Raw genomic sequence first — 16,616 nt, 5'->3', positions numbered from 1 at the left:
GTGCAAATGATGAAAAGGCCTTTTTGGTCATGAAGTGTTGCAGACCTGTGTGACAAGATTTATTTGTCACGCAACAATGACACGTGAACGAGCGCAGCATTTGTTTATCTGGTGGAACGTTAATAAAGGTAGATATGGGACAGTGAACACATTAATATCACATGAGCACATGAACAGACATTAAAACATGTGTTGCACTGACTGAATAGTGATGCTGCCTCACCGAGGAACTCGTTACTTTTCATTAGGAAGCAGCATTGTTGTGCTGTAAGATCCTATTGTCGCTCCTTGTATGTCCCTAGCAGCAACCTTCTGAATTTACAAGCTGAGCTCAGCATTATATGTAGGACAACAGTTAACACGTGTTAAATGTTGCCGAGTTGTGATTTTGAAGCTGTTTCTGCTGGTACAGTTCACAGAGCGCACGGTGGAGGTGACACCGCAGCAGCTCACTGAGGGGAACCTTCAGAGAATCCAGTGTTTTAATCCAGCAGCTCTTTGCTTTTCAGGATTTTCCTTCTGGTGTGAGGATTCCCGTTTTGTGGAATCGGTCTAAAAATACGAGCTGAGATTTACTTCTGTGCTGAGAAGATGGTGTCAAATAATAAGAAGCTGGTAACCATGGGAACTGATGCTGTGGCAAGGATCATGGAGGCACATCCTCCTGGTCCGGTCTGATGTGTGGCAGTTCAGCCTCAGTGCTGAGAATCACTGCACCACGTGCACTGCTGCCTCACATTCCACCAAGTGCAGTCGCCTGGAAACTCGTCACATGACCACAGGTGACTTCAGGGTTCACTCAAACAACCTGGCAGGCAATGATTGTGTAAATAGAATAATTATGGAGCTGCGTGCGAGCATGAATGAGTGGCCGTGACTCATGGTTGCAGACGACTGACCTGGTCAGAGGAAGTGAGACTAAGCCGTTGCAATTTACAGATAGTCCGGAAACAACAATGCCATCAAAAGAAAAAGAAACAGTGGGTTCAGTCTGGCTCCAAACTGAAAGAAGAATCTGTACTTTCTTGAGAGACAGACTTCAGATCTCCACCAGGACGGGTGGAGCTACATGGAGGTTTGTGGAACACTGAGCTGCAGGGTGGAAACGCACATGAAGACCTGATCCAGTCTGAAGGAGAACTCTGAAACCAGAGGAGGAGAAAGATCCATGGAACCACTCAGACCACGTGAAGAGCCGTCAACAATCATGTCTGGACGTTAAAAACACTTCATGCCTGATGCAGCATTGTGTCACTGGTTTCTCTACAGTCACTGCCGATGCAGCAACACTCCGGGAGCCACGATAGTGTTTATGATGTGAAGTCAGCTCCTCATATTCGAGACTTTCTGGGACAAACAAAACAAAACTAATTTGTATCGTCTGTTAGTGCAGTGATAAAAACCTCCCAGTCCTGAAGGTGTCTTCCAGGAAGTGGCTAGTTTGACCTGGTTCTGTGTGATTTCTGACTCTCCCACTCGGTTCTTTAAATCTCTTCCTCTCATACAAAGATCCCCTCAGCCCTCTTCCTCCTTCCTGAATCCCTCCCAGGTGCAGGTGTCTTATTAGATTGTGATCGGCCAACTGTGCGCCGCGCACCAATAAATCATTCAGGGGCCCCGTGGCCACGCTCGCCCACATCTGCTGCAGAATAACAAAGCCAACGGCCGGCTCCAGGTCACCCAGTAGGACGGACTGTAATTCACGTTTATTGAAAGCTGCTCTGCTGGGGAGAGTTCAGCCAAATGAGCTCCTGAAATGAATGTGATGTCATCATCCCGACTGATCGGGGAGATGATGAGGACGCATCAGCTCCAGTTCACCAGCATCCCCAATGGACCGAGCCACACCACTCCACACTGCACATCCACGCAGCAGACTGAAGAACACTTCAGAGATGGGATTCCGGAAGGTAACAAAAAGAAGCTGTTCTGCTGGTGAAGCTGTGTTGAACCAAACAGCATGTTAGCCACACAAAGTGACGGTGAAACTCAACACTTCAGATTCCTGGGCAGAAAGTCACTTCAATTAACATCCACTAAAAGCTTCAGCATTACATCTGAAACAGGGAAAGAAGACGACCACATGATCCAGGATATAGGAAACATGTTGGAGCAACACGCTGGAGGGGGGGGTTCTGTTTACTGATGAACCGGCGTTACACAAGTGGTACCAGAGCCTCAGCAACATTAGAGAGGACATATCATGGCAGCCACAAGATCTCCGACTCTTCCTCAGGACTGATCCAAAGAATCCTCTGAAGGATAATGTGTTCTGGAGTGCAGGAGTGTGAGAACACACAGTGGAGTGTGAAGCCATTCAAACTCCTCAGATGAAAACCTCCTGAATACATTTGGAAACATGAGCTGCTGATTCAGAAGGAACTCTCTCCCAGGACTCAAAGTGTGCCAGGAAGCAGCAGGTATCTGGAGCTATAATTAACTCAGGTGCAGGAGGAGAAAGACTCACAAACAATGCCGTGTGGACGGGAGGAACAATCTCTGAATGTGTATGATGAGAATCAGTTCAACCAACAATCAAGGTACAATTTCATAATCAGGAAGGACATTTTCACCCAAAGATTCTTCAAAACCACAGAGATTCATCCACTGGATTTAGTCAAACTGTGAAATGTGGAGTCATAATGCCAATTTGTGAGTATTGTTTTCAGTGCTGTTGGCATGACGACGGCAGCAATGACAAGGAAGAGATGAAGACAGGAAGGTTCCAGAGTGAGCGCTCCACTCCGGTACGTCCCACTTCATCCTGATCAGTGCAGGACTTTACAGCTGCTCACTGAACATCTGCATTCATGTCAACAGGAACCAGGTCAACATGAATCAATGATACAGTGACTGATGGAGTATTGTACAATGTATATGCAATAAGACATCAGGACAGACGTCCTGGTCTCATATTGAAGTAGTGGGATTGACAGGTTGAGCAGTGGCTCCACAACAACTGATGTACAACGTGAGGCCGAGCCGACGTGGTCCAACCTTCAGCAAACGACCGATCGGCGCGTCGTCAACCAGCTCTCAGATCAGACGTCGTTTTGTTCGCTTCAAGACAAACTTGCCTTCCAGAGCCGTTTCATCAGAGACACAAGCACCGACGAGACCGAGAGGGAAACAAGTGGGCGAGGGGATCTATCTGCCATCAATATACACTGACTTTCTTTCTCTTTCTGGTTACTGAAGAAGCATTGATCAGGTCTGAGACGGGAAACGAGGCTGGTTTTCTGAGGGCGAAGAGTCATTGAGCGCTCAGACGTTCATGGTGCAGATGACAGAGTGCAGAATTAGTCTGAGAGGAGCTGCGACAACAGGAACGTCCTTCCTGAGCAACGAGGGAAGTGAATGACGTGCAGAACTTAAACAAGCTTTGTGACTCTGAAAAGAAAACTTTACAGTCCCTGACACACACACGCACACGCACACACACACACACACACACACACACACACACACACACACACACACACACACACACACACACACACACACACACACACACACACACACACCCCACTATGGGAGGTCGAGTCAAACAGGATAGGATAAATGAAATGTATGATTATTGAGCAGTTGACACTGGAGCGCAGATGATGATGATGATGATGATGATGATGATTACTACTCTTTAACCTTTCCCAGCTGAGTGTTGCTCTGTACCCCTGTTGGAAGTTGCGCCATCTGCAGGCCATCAGGTGGCAGGTCAAATAAACATGTATCCAAGAGAAACAAGAACATATCCTAAAATATACTTCCTTTGAAGGTCCCATGTTCTTCTAGATTGACTTTCTACTGGTTTTCTACCAGTAATGTGTCCACAGTCGGTGTTTGAAGAAAGTCCTTCATCTCCTTCCCTTTCTCCACTTCTTAGTGAATGAGAGCTCATGCAGCAGCCTCAGAGAAGTCCCTTCATGATATCCTGCCTCTGGCAGGGACGCTACTTGGTAGTTACAGTAACAACGCGACCAAAACTAAGTAACACATTCACAGGCTTCAAAGAGCCAGAAATCCCATTTCTAGTTCAGGGATTGTCTTGCGCATTGAGAAATCTCACTTCAGACACACAGACTGACGACTGTCCACACACCGACTAGGACTTGTGCTACAATGACCAGGAACTGTTGTGTCGGCAGCACATTTCATGGATTTCCTCCTTTAACCAGCTCAGTAGTTTCAAAACGTTTCACCTTCACACACCTGCATACAAACGCACTTGCATCTTGTAAACACCAAAAACGATGACTCGTTGCTCATGCAGTCAGTGCAAACATCTGCAATCATGCAACACCAACACACTCATCTGCTAGTGAGCGCTCAACACAACGACCTTTAGGATCCATTTGATTTGTGAAATATTCACCAGCACAAATGGAATGCAAGCATGGAGTAAAACGTAAAACAAGTTGTAGCCACTTGAAAAACAATGAAAATCTACGATGAAAGTCCGACACAGCAAATACAACAAAAAACCCCCAAACAAACAAAAACAGCTAAAACACATAAAGGACCGAGGCCGTTAAAACAACAAGGATACATCTGGAATGAAATATAAATAATTCTCCTTGTCCTCATATTCCATAAATTCCATATAATAAATGTCTTTCAAATAAAAGCATGACAAAAGTATTATGAGACGTGTTTCTAAAAGTGTGGCTCTCCAGATGGAATGTTTTGTCCGTCTTCCTCTCAGAAAGGAGCGACCTGGTCTAACAAACGCCTCCTCATAGCCTCCAGTCCACCGAAAAACATCCTTGTTCCTGGTGCCAACGTGTCAATGTGATTTCTGGTTCCACATTAAAGTGAGCAAAATAAATGCAAAGCTGTGCTGCCCCCTGCTGGCAGAGCTCCAGGCTGGCGCTGCGGGAGGCAGCAGAGCCAGGAGATTTCCACCATCGTCCTGCTGCTCTCCAGCTCTTCCTCCAGCTCTCCGCCTGCCCACTAATCCACTGCAACTCGCTCTCTTTATGGAAATCACACTGAGGTTTGTTGACTGGAATAACATCAGGCTACTACGTTGTGTCCCCGACCGACTAACAGCTGATGTTTCCATTTTGAAGGTCTATGTAGGTCAGTGCTTCTCAAATGGTGGGGCGAGCCCCCCTGGGGGGGGCGTGGTGGGGTGTCAGGGGGGGGCGTGAGGCAGGTGCAACTTTCAGTATTAGTGTCTTTATTCATGCTTGAACGATAAAAAAAGGGCCTCCAGCTCGTTTTATTAATTTATTTTGATAATCAGGCGATTGTATGCAGAATGCTGGTGCAGCAACTCATACAGTGGTTTATACAGATAAATAAATAAATATTATCAGGTTCTCAATGGTAGTACAATTCGGGGGGGGCTGAAAATTTTTTTGTCCTCTGGGGGGGCCTGACAGAAAATAATTGAGAACCACTGATGGAGGTCAAACCTTCACCGGCGTCACTGTGTTGACTAGCAGAGCTCAAACCTGCTGAGTGCTAGAGGAAACCTTCTCACAGCACTAATCCAGCCTGATGCAGAGTCTCAACACCACCAGCTCAGCTCAGCACTGAGCTTTCATTTACAGCTGCTTCATCTGCAGTGGTGTGCAGTCAGGGCTAGCAGTGCTAGCACTGCTAGCCCTGTCCAAAATGTTTTTTTTTTTTGTTTTTTTTTAAACAATTAAAAAGTGAGTCTGAAATCTGTGTCTGGAATCAATTAGTGACTTTAGCAACTTTATCCAGAAGACAACTGGTTATATTTTGTGGAGCTCAAATCTCCTATGTCCTCTAAATGCATCACAGCTCCTTTCCTCTGCTGGGGGGGGGGGGGGGGGGGGGGGGGGCAGCAGCAGTAACTTCACAGCCCCCGTCTGGTGGAAGCTGGACCTGCTATTGGGTTAAAATGTTGAGTGACAGGATCATCAGCCAATCAGATGTTGATGTGTTATTGACGGACCGCCTCAGGGCCAGCAGAGTTTCTAGTGCTGGTCTGGGTGTGGTCATTGAAATGAGCTTGACTGATTGGCTCGTGGGCAGGTGGTGATGACGCTCTGTTATCTGCTCCTCTGGAGTGATGGAGGCTGATTTAACATCCAGATCCACGATACATAGAGCAGTGTTTTCAACCTTTTTGAGCCGAGGAACACTTTTTTGTTTGGAAAAGTCTGGAGTCACACCTCCACCTGAAAATGTTAAAATGTTAATCTCTGCAACCTCTATTAACAATATAAAGTCTTTCTCATCAAAGTTTTATCAACAGGAATCCAGTAAATCCAGAAAGCAAGGACTTTTTTTAATAGTGCCTCCCTCAGTGTGAAACCTGGACCTGATGGATGAAGAGCTGAGATCCTGGTTCACATTCTTCCTTTTCAAAAACTTCTCCATCACTGTCACTGACACAGTACTTTGATACAAGATGGTAGCAGGAGGTGGAGATGAACCACACTGACGTCTGTCACTTTACATTTCACTGGCAAAGTTCTGTGCTGCCCTCTAGTGGTGAAGAGTATTTAGACATGATTACTCTGCAACACACTGTCGCTGTGAGAGCAAATGACTTTTAGAAAAAATGTGAAATGTGATCATTTCCCACTGCTCAGCTGACGAGATCTGGAGGAAACACCAGTGAGCCGCGGAGCAGTGGTGAAAAACACTGACTTAGAGGACCTGCTTTGTAGAAGAAATGTAAATAGTGAGTAGAAGAATAGCGACAACCAGAAATGATGAGCTAAACTCAGACCAACAAAGACTTTGTCAGCATTTTACAGCAGGATGATTTAATCTACAAGTGATGGTGATGGTTTGTTTTTACTTTCTCTGGATTAGACTGGTGCTGCTGTTGGCATTTGGTGCTGCTTGTTATTGTAAAGTTGTGTTTCCCATACAATCCTGCACACTGACAGACAAGTACCGTATTCTCCGCACTATAAGGCACCTAAATACCTCAAATTTTCTCAAAAGCTGCCAGTGCGCCTTATAACCCGGTGCACCTTATATATGGAAGAATTGCTCTACTCCAGACTGCTATTTGACAGCTGAACAACCAGAAGCTTTTATTTTGACAACTCTAACTTCGCAACCGGAACTTCAGAGCGGACGACACTCCACACAACACCTTCATCACTCATGGTTGCACACCAACATTCTAACAAACCAAAATAAACTAGATGAAATAATGACTCCCTAAACTGGGGAACAAAAACACATAAACACAATCAACACAACACCAAGCCCAACAACAACCCACAATAACCTCCAACAACACAAAACATGAATTCCCATCATGCCTTGCATCCTGAGCTCCTCAGTGCAGCCGATAGCTGCAATGAATTGAGTCACTGATTGGTTGAAGCTCCCAGGTTTTGACCCCCCCCCCCCCCCCCACTCTCCGTGCAAACCTGTTGGAAACACTAGAAAATGGTCTGATGGCGAAGCTGCAGTGTGTTGATGTGTTGTGGTTGTTGATCAGCTGTCATGTTGGTGTGGATTAAGTACTGGTGCATGGTAGTGGCCTTACGTTGGATTCTGATTGTGTTTTTACTAGAGGACATAATGTGTGGCGGGGGGGGGGGGGTACTTTGTTACTGCTGGCCCTGACTGAAACACCACACGTTACTAAAGTTGAGTCATAAACATCAGACACACAGAAATACAAGAATTAAACAAACAAACACACTCTGCTATTCAATCAGGCTGCACTTCCACTGTCGGTGAGTCAATTCTGATATTTTGCTCTTGTGTCACAGATCAGATCTTTATTTATCTGTTTATTTGAGCAGTAAACATTCTGCTCAAAAGCAGCGGGCTGAAGCCAGAAGCTTCTGAGGGCCTGCTGCCAGATTCAGTGCAATAAAAAATGACATGTTACACTGGTATAAAAGAACAAGACATCAACAAAAGAGAACTTATTACATTGCAAATGACTATATTAAAACAGACACACACACACACACACACACACACACACGCACGCACGCACACACGCACACAAGTTGATCCTACTGCTCCCCATAGTGGCAATGCATTTCTTCCTCTCTGTATATTTCAAAAGAAACACAGTTTCAACTCCATCTCTACTTTATTCCACAATTGTACACCTTTAACTGTCAGGCTAAAACTTTTCAGGGTTATTTATAACGACCAGTACGATCTGGGAACCTTCTTATGGATTTGGTTTGGTAACAATCTGTAACTTGCTTTATAGAACGTCTGTACTGCTTGGAACTCAACAATGTCACTCAACGTCATGATCTTTGAGTTTAAAATTAATGACAATGTAAACAGGAAAACGACTCATGCTTCCAGATATTTAGAGAAGAGATCCAGGCCTCATTCACATGTGGAAATAAATCATGTCTGTGGCCATGTGACCACCGTGTCACCAGAACCAGGCCGACGCTCTGACGTCATCAAACCTGCGACCATGGAGCTCATTAGTCTCATGGTGAACACGCAGTGAAGAAATGAGAAGCATGGAGGCGACCGGCAGGAGGAAAGTCCAGCACCGTGGTCAGCTGACCAGGTCACATGACTTCTGCAGAAGATGGAATTGTGAGCCTTCTCCTCCTCCGCCGACTAAAAACCCTGTTTGGTGAACCACCGTGACATCAGAGTCAAACATACGTCATCATCTTCACAGTGACACTCGGTTCAGAAGCAGCCTGGAGTTTGTAAAACACTACGAGTTCACGTGTTTGACGTTGTAGGAAAGTGTCAGCAGGAGAATCAGTCACTTGATCTAATATGTGGAACCACACGGTCACAAACATCAGATCTGATCGGAGCTTCAGGACCTGCAGTGTGAATGTGAAATAGTGTCTATTTTTCTTCTTCGCGTTTTAATGACCATCCCACTGTGTGTGTGTGTGTGTGTGTGTGTGTGTGTGTGTGTGTGTGTGTGTGTGTTTAGACTTAAAGGTGTACAGGAGGATTTTCTTTTTCCGGGTGGATCATCAAGACTATTGGTCCTCCCAACTGTCAATCATTCTGGTGACATATTACGTAAGGCCGTCGTACGTGCTCGTCCCCGGGTAGCGTGGATCTATTAGTTTTCACTTTCTGCGCATGCGCGCTTTCAGGTGTCTATGGTGAGCTAACCCTTCAGCGAGCTCACAGTTCTCACCGGTACTTTGAAAATGGCAGAGGGTCGCAAGAGAAAACGTGTCTTGGAAGTGTATGAGAAGAAGAGAAAGGCTTGGGAAGAGAGAAACTAGACCAGAGTGTTTCTGGGAGATTGTTTCACACGATGGCGCTGAAAGCCCAGGTTGGACTTCCCACTGACGCTTCAGTCGCCAAGTTTCTACTCCACAGGGAAAGTTTGGCTTCTATTTGGAGAAATCCATTTCAAATCACTTCCAGTAAAAGTTCTCTACGTCTATTTTGTAACTTGTGACTTGTAAACAGAGCGTGCACGAGGAGAACTGGGCTCGTCACGTTCTAGTAGGCGTTCCGTCTCGGGAGCAGGTGGAGCGTTGCGCATGTGCATTTTCTCAAAAGGTGGAGAGGGCGGGTCTTTTCTAAAATTCGGGAAAATCCTCCTGTGCACCTTTAACTTTATATTTCATTGTGTTTTTACCTCTTGCTCCTTAATGTGTGTGCTCTCATCCACCACGAACTGCAGTCAGACGATCTGGTTCCTCATGTTGGTTGAGTCAATGTGGAACATTGAAACAAACCTTCCAGCAGCTGTCTGCAGCTGGAAACCAGCCTAGAAGCTGCACAGTTACAGAAACGGAGTTCACCTTCTCGTAGTACTCCACGTTCTTCTCAGCGGTGGAGACGAAGGCTGATCTGAGGTCAGTTCTCATGCCGTCCTGCCAGCGGCCCCAGTCCCCCCGCAGAGCGTTGTTGGCGGCCTCCACCCGGTCAGCCAGACCCTCCACCTCCTCCTGCAGCTGAGAGGCATAACCACAGAGACATGACGACCTGGGGGGGCCTCATCTGTACAGGTTGCTGAAGCACAACAGGTCCTGAAAGATGCATACACCACTTCCCTCTCACTCCTAATTAACGCAGGAGAACAATGACTCTCCGTCCCTCTTAATTCAACACACACACACACACACACACACACACACACACACACACACACACACACACACACACACACACACACACACACACACACACACACACACACACACACACACACACACACACACACACACACACACACACACACACACACACACACACACACACACACACACACACACCCTCGCTTCATTACACCTCACCTCTGCACATCCACAGGGACAGGCCCCGCCAGGGAGTGTGTGTGTGTGTGTGTGTGTGTGTGTGTGTGTGTGTGTGTGTGTGTGTGTGTGTGTGTGTGTGTGTGTGTGCTCACTGCTTCATGCTCCGCCTTCCTGGTCCCCAGGGCCTCACTCTTGGCGTCCAGCTCAGCCTGGACGTTGTCTCGTCTCTTCAGGACGGCCTGAAACAAACCAAAACTTACTTTCTGTCAAAACTCTGCAGCAGGGTAGGGTTATGGTGGGGCAACAAGGTGGGGCATCAGGAGGGTTGTAGGGGGTATCAGGAGGGTTGTAGAGGGTATCAGGAGGGTTGTAGAGGGTATCAGTGGGGTAGGGGGGTATCAGGAGGGTTGTAGAGGGTATCAGGAGGGTTGTAGAGGGCATCAGGAGGGTTGTAGAGGGCATCAGGAGGGTTGTAGAGGGTATCAGGAGGGTTGTAGAGGGTATCAGGAGGGTTGTAGAGGATATCAGGAGGGTTGTAGAGGGTATCAGGAGGGTTGTTAGGGTATCAGGAGGGTTGTAGAGGGTATCAGGAGGGTTGTAGGGGGTTATCAGGAGGGTTGTAGGGGGTATCAGGAGGGTTGTAGAGGGTATCAGGAGGGTTGTTAGGGTATCAGTGGGGTAGGGGGGTATCAGTGGGGTTGTAGGGGGTATCAGGAGGGTTGTAGAGAGTATCAGGAGGGTTGTAGAGGGTATCAGGAGGGTTGTAGGGGGTATCAGGAGGGTTATAGAGGGTATCAGGAGGGTTGTTAGGGTATCAGTGGGGTAAGGGGGTATCAGTGGGGTTGTAGGGGGTATCAGGAGGGTTGTAGAGAGTATCAGGAGGGTTGTAGAGGGTATCAGGAGGGTTGTAGGGGGTATCAGGAGGGTTATAGAGGGTATCAGGAGGGTTGTAGGGGGTATCAGGAGGGTTGTAGAGGGTATCAGGAGGGTTGTAGAGGATATCAGGAGGGTTGTAGAGGGTATCAGGAGGGTTGTTAGGGTATCAGGAGGGTTGTAGAGGGTATCAGGAGGGTTGTAGGGGGTTATCAGGAGGGTTGTAGGGGGTATCAGGAGGGTTGTAGAGGGTATCAGGAGGGTTGTTAGGGTATCAGTGGGGTAGGGGGGTATCAGTGGGGTTGTAGGGGGTATCAGGAGGGTTGTAGAGAGTATCAGGAGGGTTGTAGAGGGTATCAGGAGGGTTGTAGGGGGTATCAGGAGGGTTATAGAGGGTATCAGGAGGGTTGTTAGGGTATCAGTGGGGTAAGGGGGTATCAGTGGGGTTGTAGGGGGTATCAGGAGGGTTGTAGAGAGTATCAGGAGGGTTGTAGAGGGTATCAGGAGGGTTGTAGGGGGTATCAGGAGGGTTATAGAGGGTATCAGGAGGGTTGTAGGGGGTATCAGGAGGGTTGTAGAGGGTATCAGGAGGGTTGTTAGGGTATCAGTGGGGTAGGGGGGTATCAGGAGGGTTGTAGAGGGTATCAGGAGGGTTGTAGAGGGTATCAGTGGGGTAGGGGGGTATCAGTGGGGTAGGGGGGTATCAGGAGGGTTGTAGAGGGTATCAGGAGGGTTGTAGAGGGCATCAGGAGGGTTGTAGAGGGTATCAGGAGGGTTGTAGGGGGTATCAGGAGGGTTGTAGAGGGCATCAGGAGGGTTGTAGAGGGTATCAGGAGGGTTGTAGAGGGCATCAGGAGGGTTGTAGAGGGTATCAGGAGGGTTGTAGGGGGTTATCAGGAGGGTTGTAGGGGGTATCAGGAGGGTTGTAGAGGGTATCAGGAGGGTTGTAGAGGGTATCAGTGGGGTAGGGGGGTATCAGTGGGGTAGGGGGGTATCAGGAGGGTTGTAGGGGGTATCAGGAGGGTTGTAGGGGGTATCAGTGGGGTAGGGGGTATCAGTGGGGTAGGGGGGTATCAGTGGGGTAGGGGGGGATCAGTGGGGTAGGGGGGTATCAGTGGGGTAGGGGGGTATCAGGAGGGTTGTAGGGGGTATCAGTGGGGTAGGGGGGATCAGTGGGGTAGGGGGGTATCAGTGGGGTAGGGGGGATCAGTGGGTTAGGGGGGATCAGTGGGGTAGGGGGGTATCAGTGGGGTAGGGGGGATCAGTGGGGTAGGGGGGTATCAGTGGGGTAGGGGGGTATCCAGACTCACCTTCAGGGTCTCAGCACACAACACGTACTCGTGCAGAGCCGGCACCAGAACCTCTGACAGGTGCTGGATCTGATCCTCCGTCTCCTTGCTGCAGTGCTCCACACAGCTGGCCACGCCCCTCAGGGGCTCATGCAGGTGGTGCTCTGACACCGCCCACTGGGTGTAGGTGGGGCCGTACTGCTTCAGCTCATCCAGGTACTCTGGGAACAACAACGGCCCCGTTAACCCCTGAGAAGGTACTGAGATCAGCACCACCACAGGTCCCTGCTCCACCCTGATAGCAGAGGTCCCTGCTCCACCCTGACCCCAGAGGTCACTGCTCCACCCTGATAGCAGAGGTCCCTGCTCCACCTGATAGCACAGGTCCCTGCTCCACCCTGACCCCAGAGGTCACTGCTCCACCCTGACAACAGAGGTCACTGCTCCACCCTGACCCCAGAGGTCCCTGCTCCACCCTGACCCCAGAGGTCACTGCTCCACCCTGACCCCAGAGGTCACTACTCCACCCTGACACCACCAGAGGTCACAGCTCCACCCTGACCCCAGTGGTCACTACTCCACCCTGACACCACCACAGGTCCCTGCTCCACCCTGATAGCAGAGGTCCCTGCTCCACCCTGACCCCAGAGGTCACTGCTCCACCCTGATAGCAGAGGTCCCTGCTCCACCCTGATAGCACAGGTCCCTGCTCCACCCTGACCCCAGAGGTCACTGCTCCGCCCTGACAACAGAGGTCACTGCTCCACCCTGACCCCAGAGGTCACTGCTCCACCCTGATAGCAGAGGTCCCTGCTCCACCCTGATAGCACAGGTCCCTGCTCCACCCTGACCCCAGAGGTCACTGCTCCGCCCTGACAACAGAGGTCACTGCTCCACCCTGACCCCAGAGGTCACTACTCCACCCTGACCCCAGAGGTCCCTGATCCACCCTGATAGCACAGGTCCCTGCTCCACCCTGACCCCAGAGGTCACTGCTCCACCCTGACAACAGAGGTCACTGCTCCACCCTGACCCCAGAGGTCACTACTCCACCCTGACACCACCAGAGGTCACAGCTCCACCCTGACCCCAGTGGTCACTACTCCACCCTGACACCACCAGAGGTCACTGCTCCACCCTGATAGCAGAGGTCACTGCTCCACCCTGACACCAGAGGTCACTGCTCCACCCTGACCCCAGAGGTCACTACTCCACCCTGACACCAGTGGTCACTACTCCATCCTGACACCACCAGAGGTCACTGCTCCACCCTGACCCCAGAGGTCACTACTCCACCCTGACACCACCAGAGGTCACTGCTCCACCCTGACCTCAGAGGTCACTACTCCACCCTGACACCACCAGAGGTCACTGCTCCACCCTGATAGCAGAGGTCACTGCTCCACCCTGACACCAGAGGTCACTGCTCCACCCTGGCCCCAGAGGTCACCGCTCCATCCTGACACCACCAGAGGTCACTGCTCCACCGTGATAGCAGAGGTCACTCCTCCACCCGGACACCAGAGGTCACCGCTCCACCCTGACATCAGACGTCACTCCTCCACCCTGACACCACCACAGGTCATCACTCCACCCTGACACCACCAGAGGTTACTCCTCCACCCGGACACCAGAGGTCACTCCCTCGCCCTGTTTCCATAACGCACCATGTTCCAGCACAGTACGTATGAGTTTTTGAGTAATCCGACTGACAACAGTTGTGGAAAGTCCCAAAAGTACCGTATCCAACCATTACCACCTTTCCAAACCCATCCTTGAGTTAACTCGCACATCGGTACGGTTGTGTAATGCAGCGGTCTGCTGATTGGTCAGTGACGATCGTCACTCTTGACCAGAGTTTCAATATCTGCTCTGCAGTATAAATCCTCCACCTATTAGCACCAACCACTTTGTACACACTGCTTGTCTTGTTGAAATGTTGGTGCTACACTGACCCCTGGTGTAGGGACAAAGTGCTACACTGACCTCTGGTGTTGGGACAAAGTGCTACACTGACCCCTGGTGTTGGGACAAAGTGCTACAGTGACCTCTGCTGTTGGGACAAAGTGCTACACTGACCTCTGGTGTTGGGACAAAGTGCTACACTAACCCCTGGTGTAGGGACAAAGTGCTACACTGACCCCTGGTGTTGGGACAAAGTGCTACAGTGACCTCTGGTGTTGGGACAAAGTGCTACACTGACCTCTGGTGTTGGGACAAAGTGCTACACTAACCCCTGGTGTAGGGACAAAGTGCTACACTGACCCCTGGTGTTGGGACAAAGTGCTACACTGACCCCTGGTGTTGTACAAAGTGCTACACTGACCTCTGGTGTTGGGACAAAGTGCTACACTGACCCCTGGTGTTGGGACAAAGTGCTACAGTGACCTCTGGTGTTGGGACAAAGTGCTACACTGACCCCTGGTGTTGGGACAAAGTGCTACACTAACCCCTGGTGTAGGGACAAAGTGCTACACTGACCCCTGGTGTTGGGACAAAGTGCTACAGTGACCTCTGGTGTTGGGACAAAGTGCTACACTGACCCCTGGTGTTGGGACAAAGTGCTACAGTGACCTCTGGTGTTGGGACAAAGTGCTACACTGACCTCTGGTGTTGGGACAAAGTGCTACACTGACCCCTGGTGTAGGGACAAAGTGCTACACTGACCCCTGGTGTTGGGACAAAGTGCTACACTGACCCCTGGTGTTGGGACAAAGTGCTACACTGACCTCTGCTGTTGGGGCAAAGTGCTACACTGACCCCTGGTGTTGGGACAAAGTGCTACACTGACCTCTGGTGTTGGGACAAAGTGCTACACTGACCTCTGGTGTAGGGACAAAGTGCTACACTGACCTCTGGTGTTGGGACAAAGTGCTACACTGACCTCTGGTGTTGGGACAAAGTGCTACACTGACCTCTGGTGTTGGGACAAAGTGCTACACTGACCTCTGGTGTAGGGACAAAGTGCTACACTGACCTCTGCTGTTGGGGCAAAGTGCTACACTGACCCCTGGTGTTGGGACAAAGTGCTACACTGACCTCTGCTGTTGGGGCAAAGTGCTACACTGACCCCTGGTGTTGGGACAAAGTGCTACACTGACCTCTGGTGTTGGGACAAAGTGCTACACTGACCTCTGGTGTAGGGACAAAGTGCTACACTGACCTCTGGTGTTGGGACAAAGTGCTACACTGACCCCTGGTGTAGGGACAAAGTGCTACACTGACCCCTGGTGTAGGGACAAAGTGCTACACTGACCCCTGGTGTTGGGACAAAGTGCTACACTGACTCTGGTGTTGGGACAAAGTGCTACACTGACTCTGGTGTTGGGACAAAGTGCTACACTGACTCTGGTGTTGGGACAAAGTGCTACACTGACCTCTGCTGTTGGGACAAAGTGCTACACTGACTCTGGTGTTGGGACAAAGTGCTACACTGACCTCTGGTGTTGGGACAAAGTGCTACACTGACCTCTGGTGTTGGGACAAAGTGCTACACTGACCCCTGGTGTTGGGACAAAGTGCTACACTGACCTCTGGTGTTGGGACAAAGTGCTACACTGACTGGTGTTGGGACAAAGTGCTACACTGACCTCTGGTGTTGGGACAAAGTGCTACACTGACCCCTGGTGTTGGGACAAAGTGCTACACTGACCTCTGGTGTTGGGACAAAGTGCTACACTGACCTCTGGTGTTGGGACAAAGTGCTACACTGACCTCTGGTGTTGGGACAAAGTGCTACACTGACCCCTGGTGTTGGGACAAAGTGCTACACTGACCTCTGGTGTTGGGACAAAGTGCTACACTGACTGGTGTTGGGACAAAGTGCTACACTGACCTCTGGTGTTGGGACAAAGTGCTACACTGACCCCTGGTGTTGGGACAAAGTGCTACACTGACCTCTGGTGTTGGGACAAAGTGCTACACTGACCTCTGGTGTTGGGACAAAGTGCTACACTGACTCTGGTGTTGGGACAAAGTGCTACACTGACCTCTGGTGTTGGGACAAAGTGCTACACTGACTCTGGTGTTGGGACAAAGTGCTACACTGACCTCTGGTGTTGGGACAAAGTGCTACACTGACTCTGGTGTTGGGACAAAGTGCTACACTGACCTCTGGTGTTGGGACAAAGTGCTACACTGACCTCTGGTGTTGGGACAAAGTGCTACACTGACCTCTGGTGTTGGGACAAAGTGCTACACTGACTCTGGTGTTGGGACAAAGTGCTACACTGACCTCTGGTGTTGGGACAAAGTGCTACACTGACCTCTGGTGTTGGGACAAAGTGCT

General features: G+C 49.8%; 1 protein-coding gene across 1 annotated transcript in view; it reads right to left on the bottom strand.

Annotated features, from left to right (window-relative positions):
- snx7 (sorting nexin 7) overlaps nt 1-16,616 on the bottom strand; it is a 51,176-nt gene that overhangs the window by 18,476 nt on the left and 16,084 nt on the right. Inside the window, exons 6-8 of the mRNA XM_080514688.1 lie at nt 12,350-12,549; nt 10,319-10,405; nt 9,711-9,863 (exon numbers count right to left, since the gene is read on the bottom strand). Coding sequence (XP_080370814.1) covers nt 9,711-9,863; nt 10,319-10,405; nt 12,350-12,549 — 440 coding nt within the window. The remainder of the gene's footprint in view (nt 1-9,710; nt 9,864-10,318; nt 10,406-12,349; nt 12,550-16,616) is intronic.

Source organism: Blennius ocellaris (assembly GCF_963422515.1).
Source record: "Blennius ocellaris genome assembly, chromosome: 19".
Lineage (NCBI taxonomy): Eukaryota > Metazoa > Chordata > Actinopteri > Blenniiformes > Blenniidae > Blennius > Blennius ocellaris.
The sequence above is the reverse complement of the archived record's forward strand: the minus strand, read 5'-3'. Positions and strand labels throughout refer to the sequence as shown.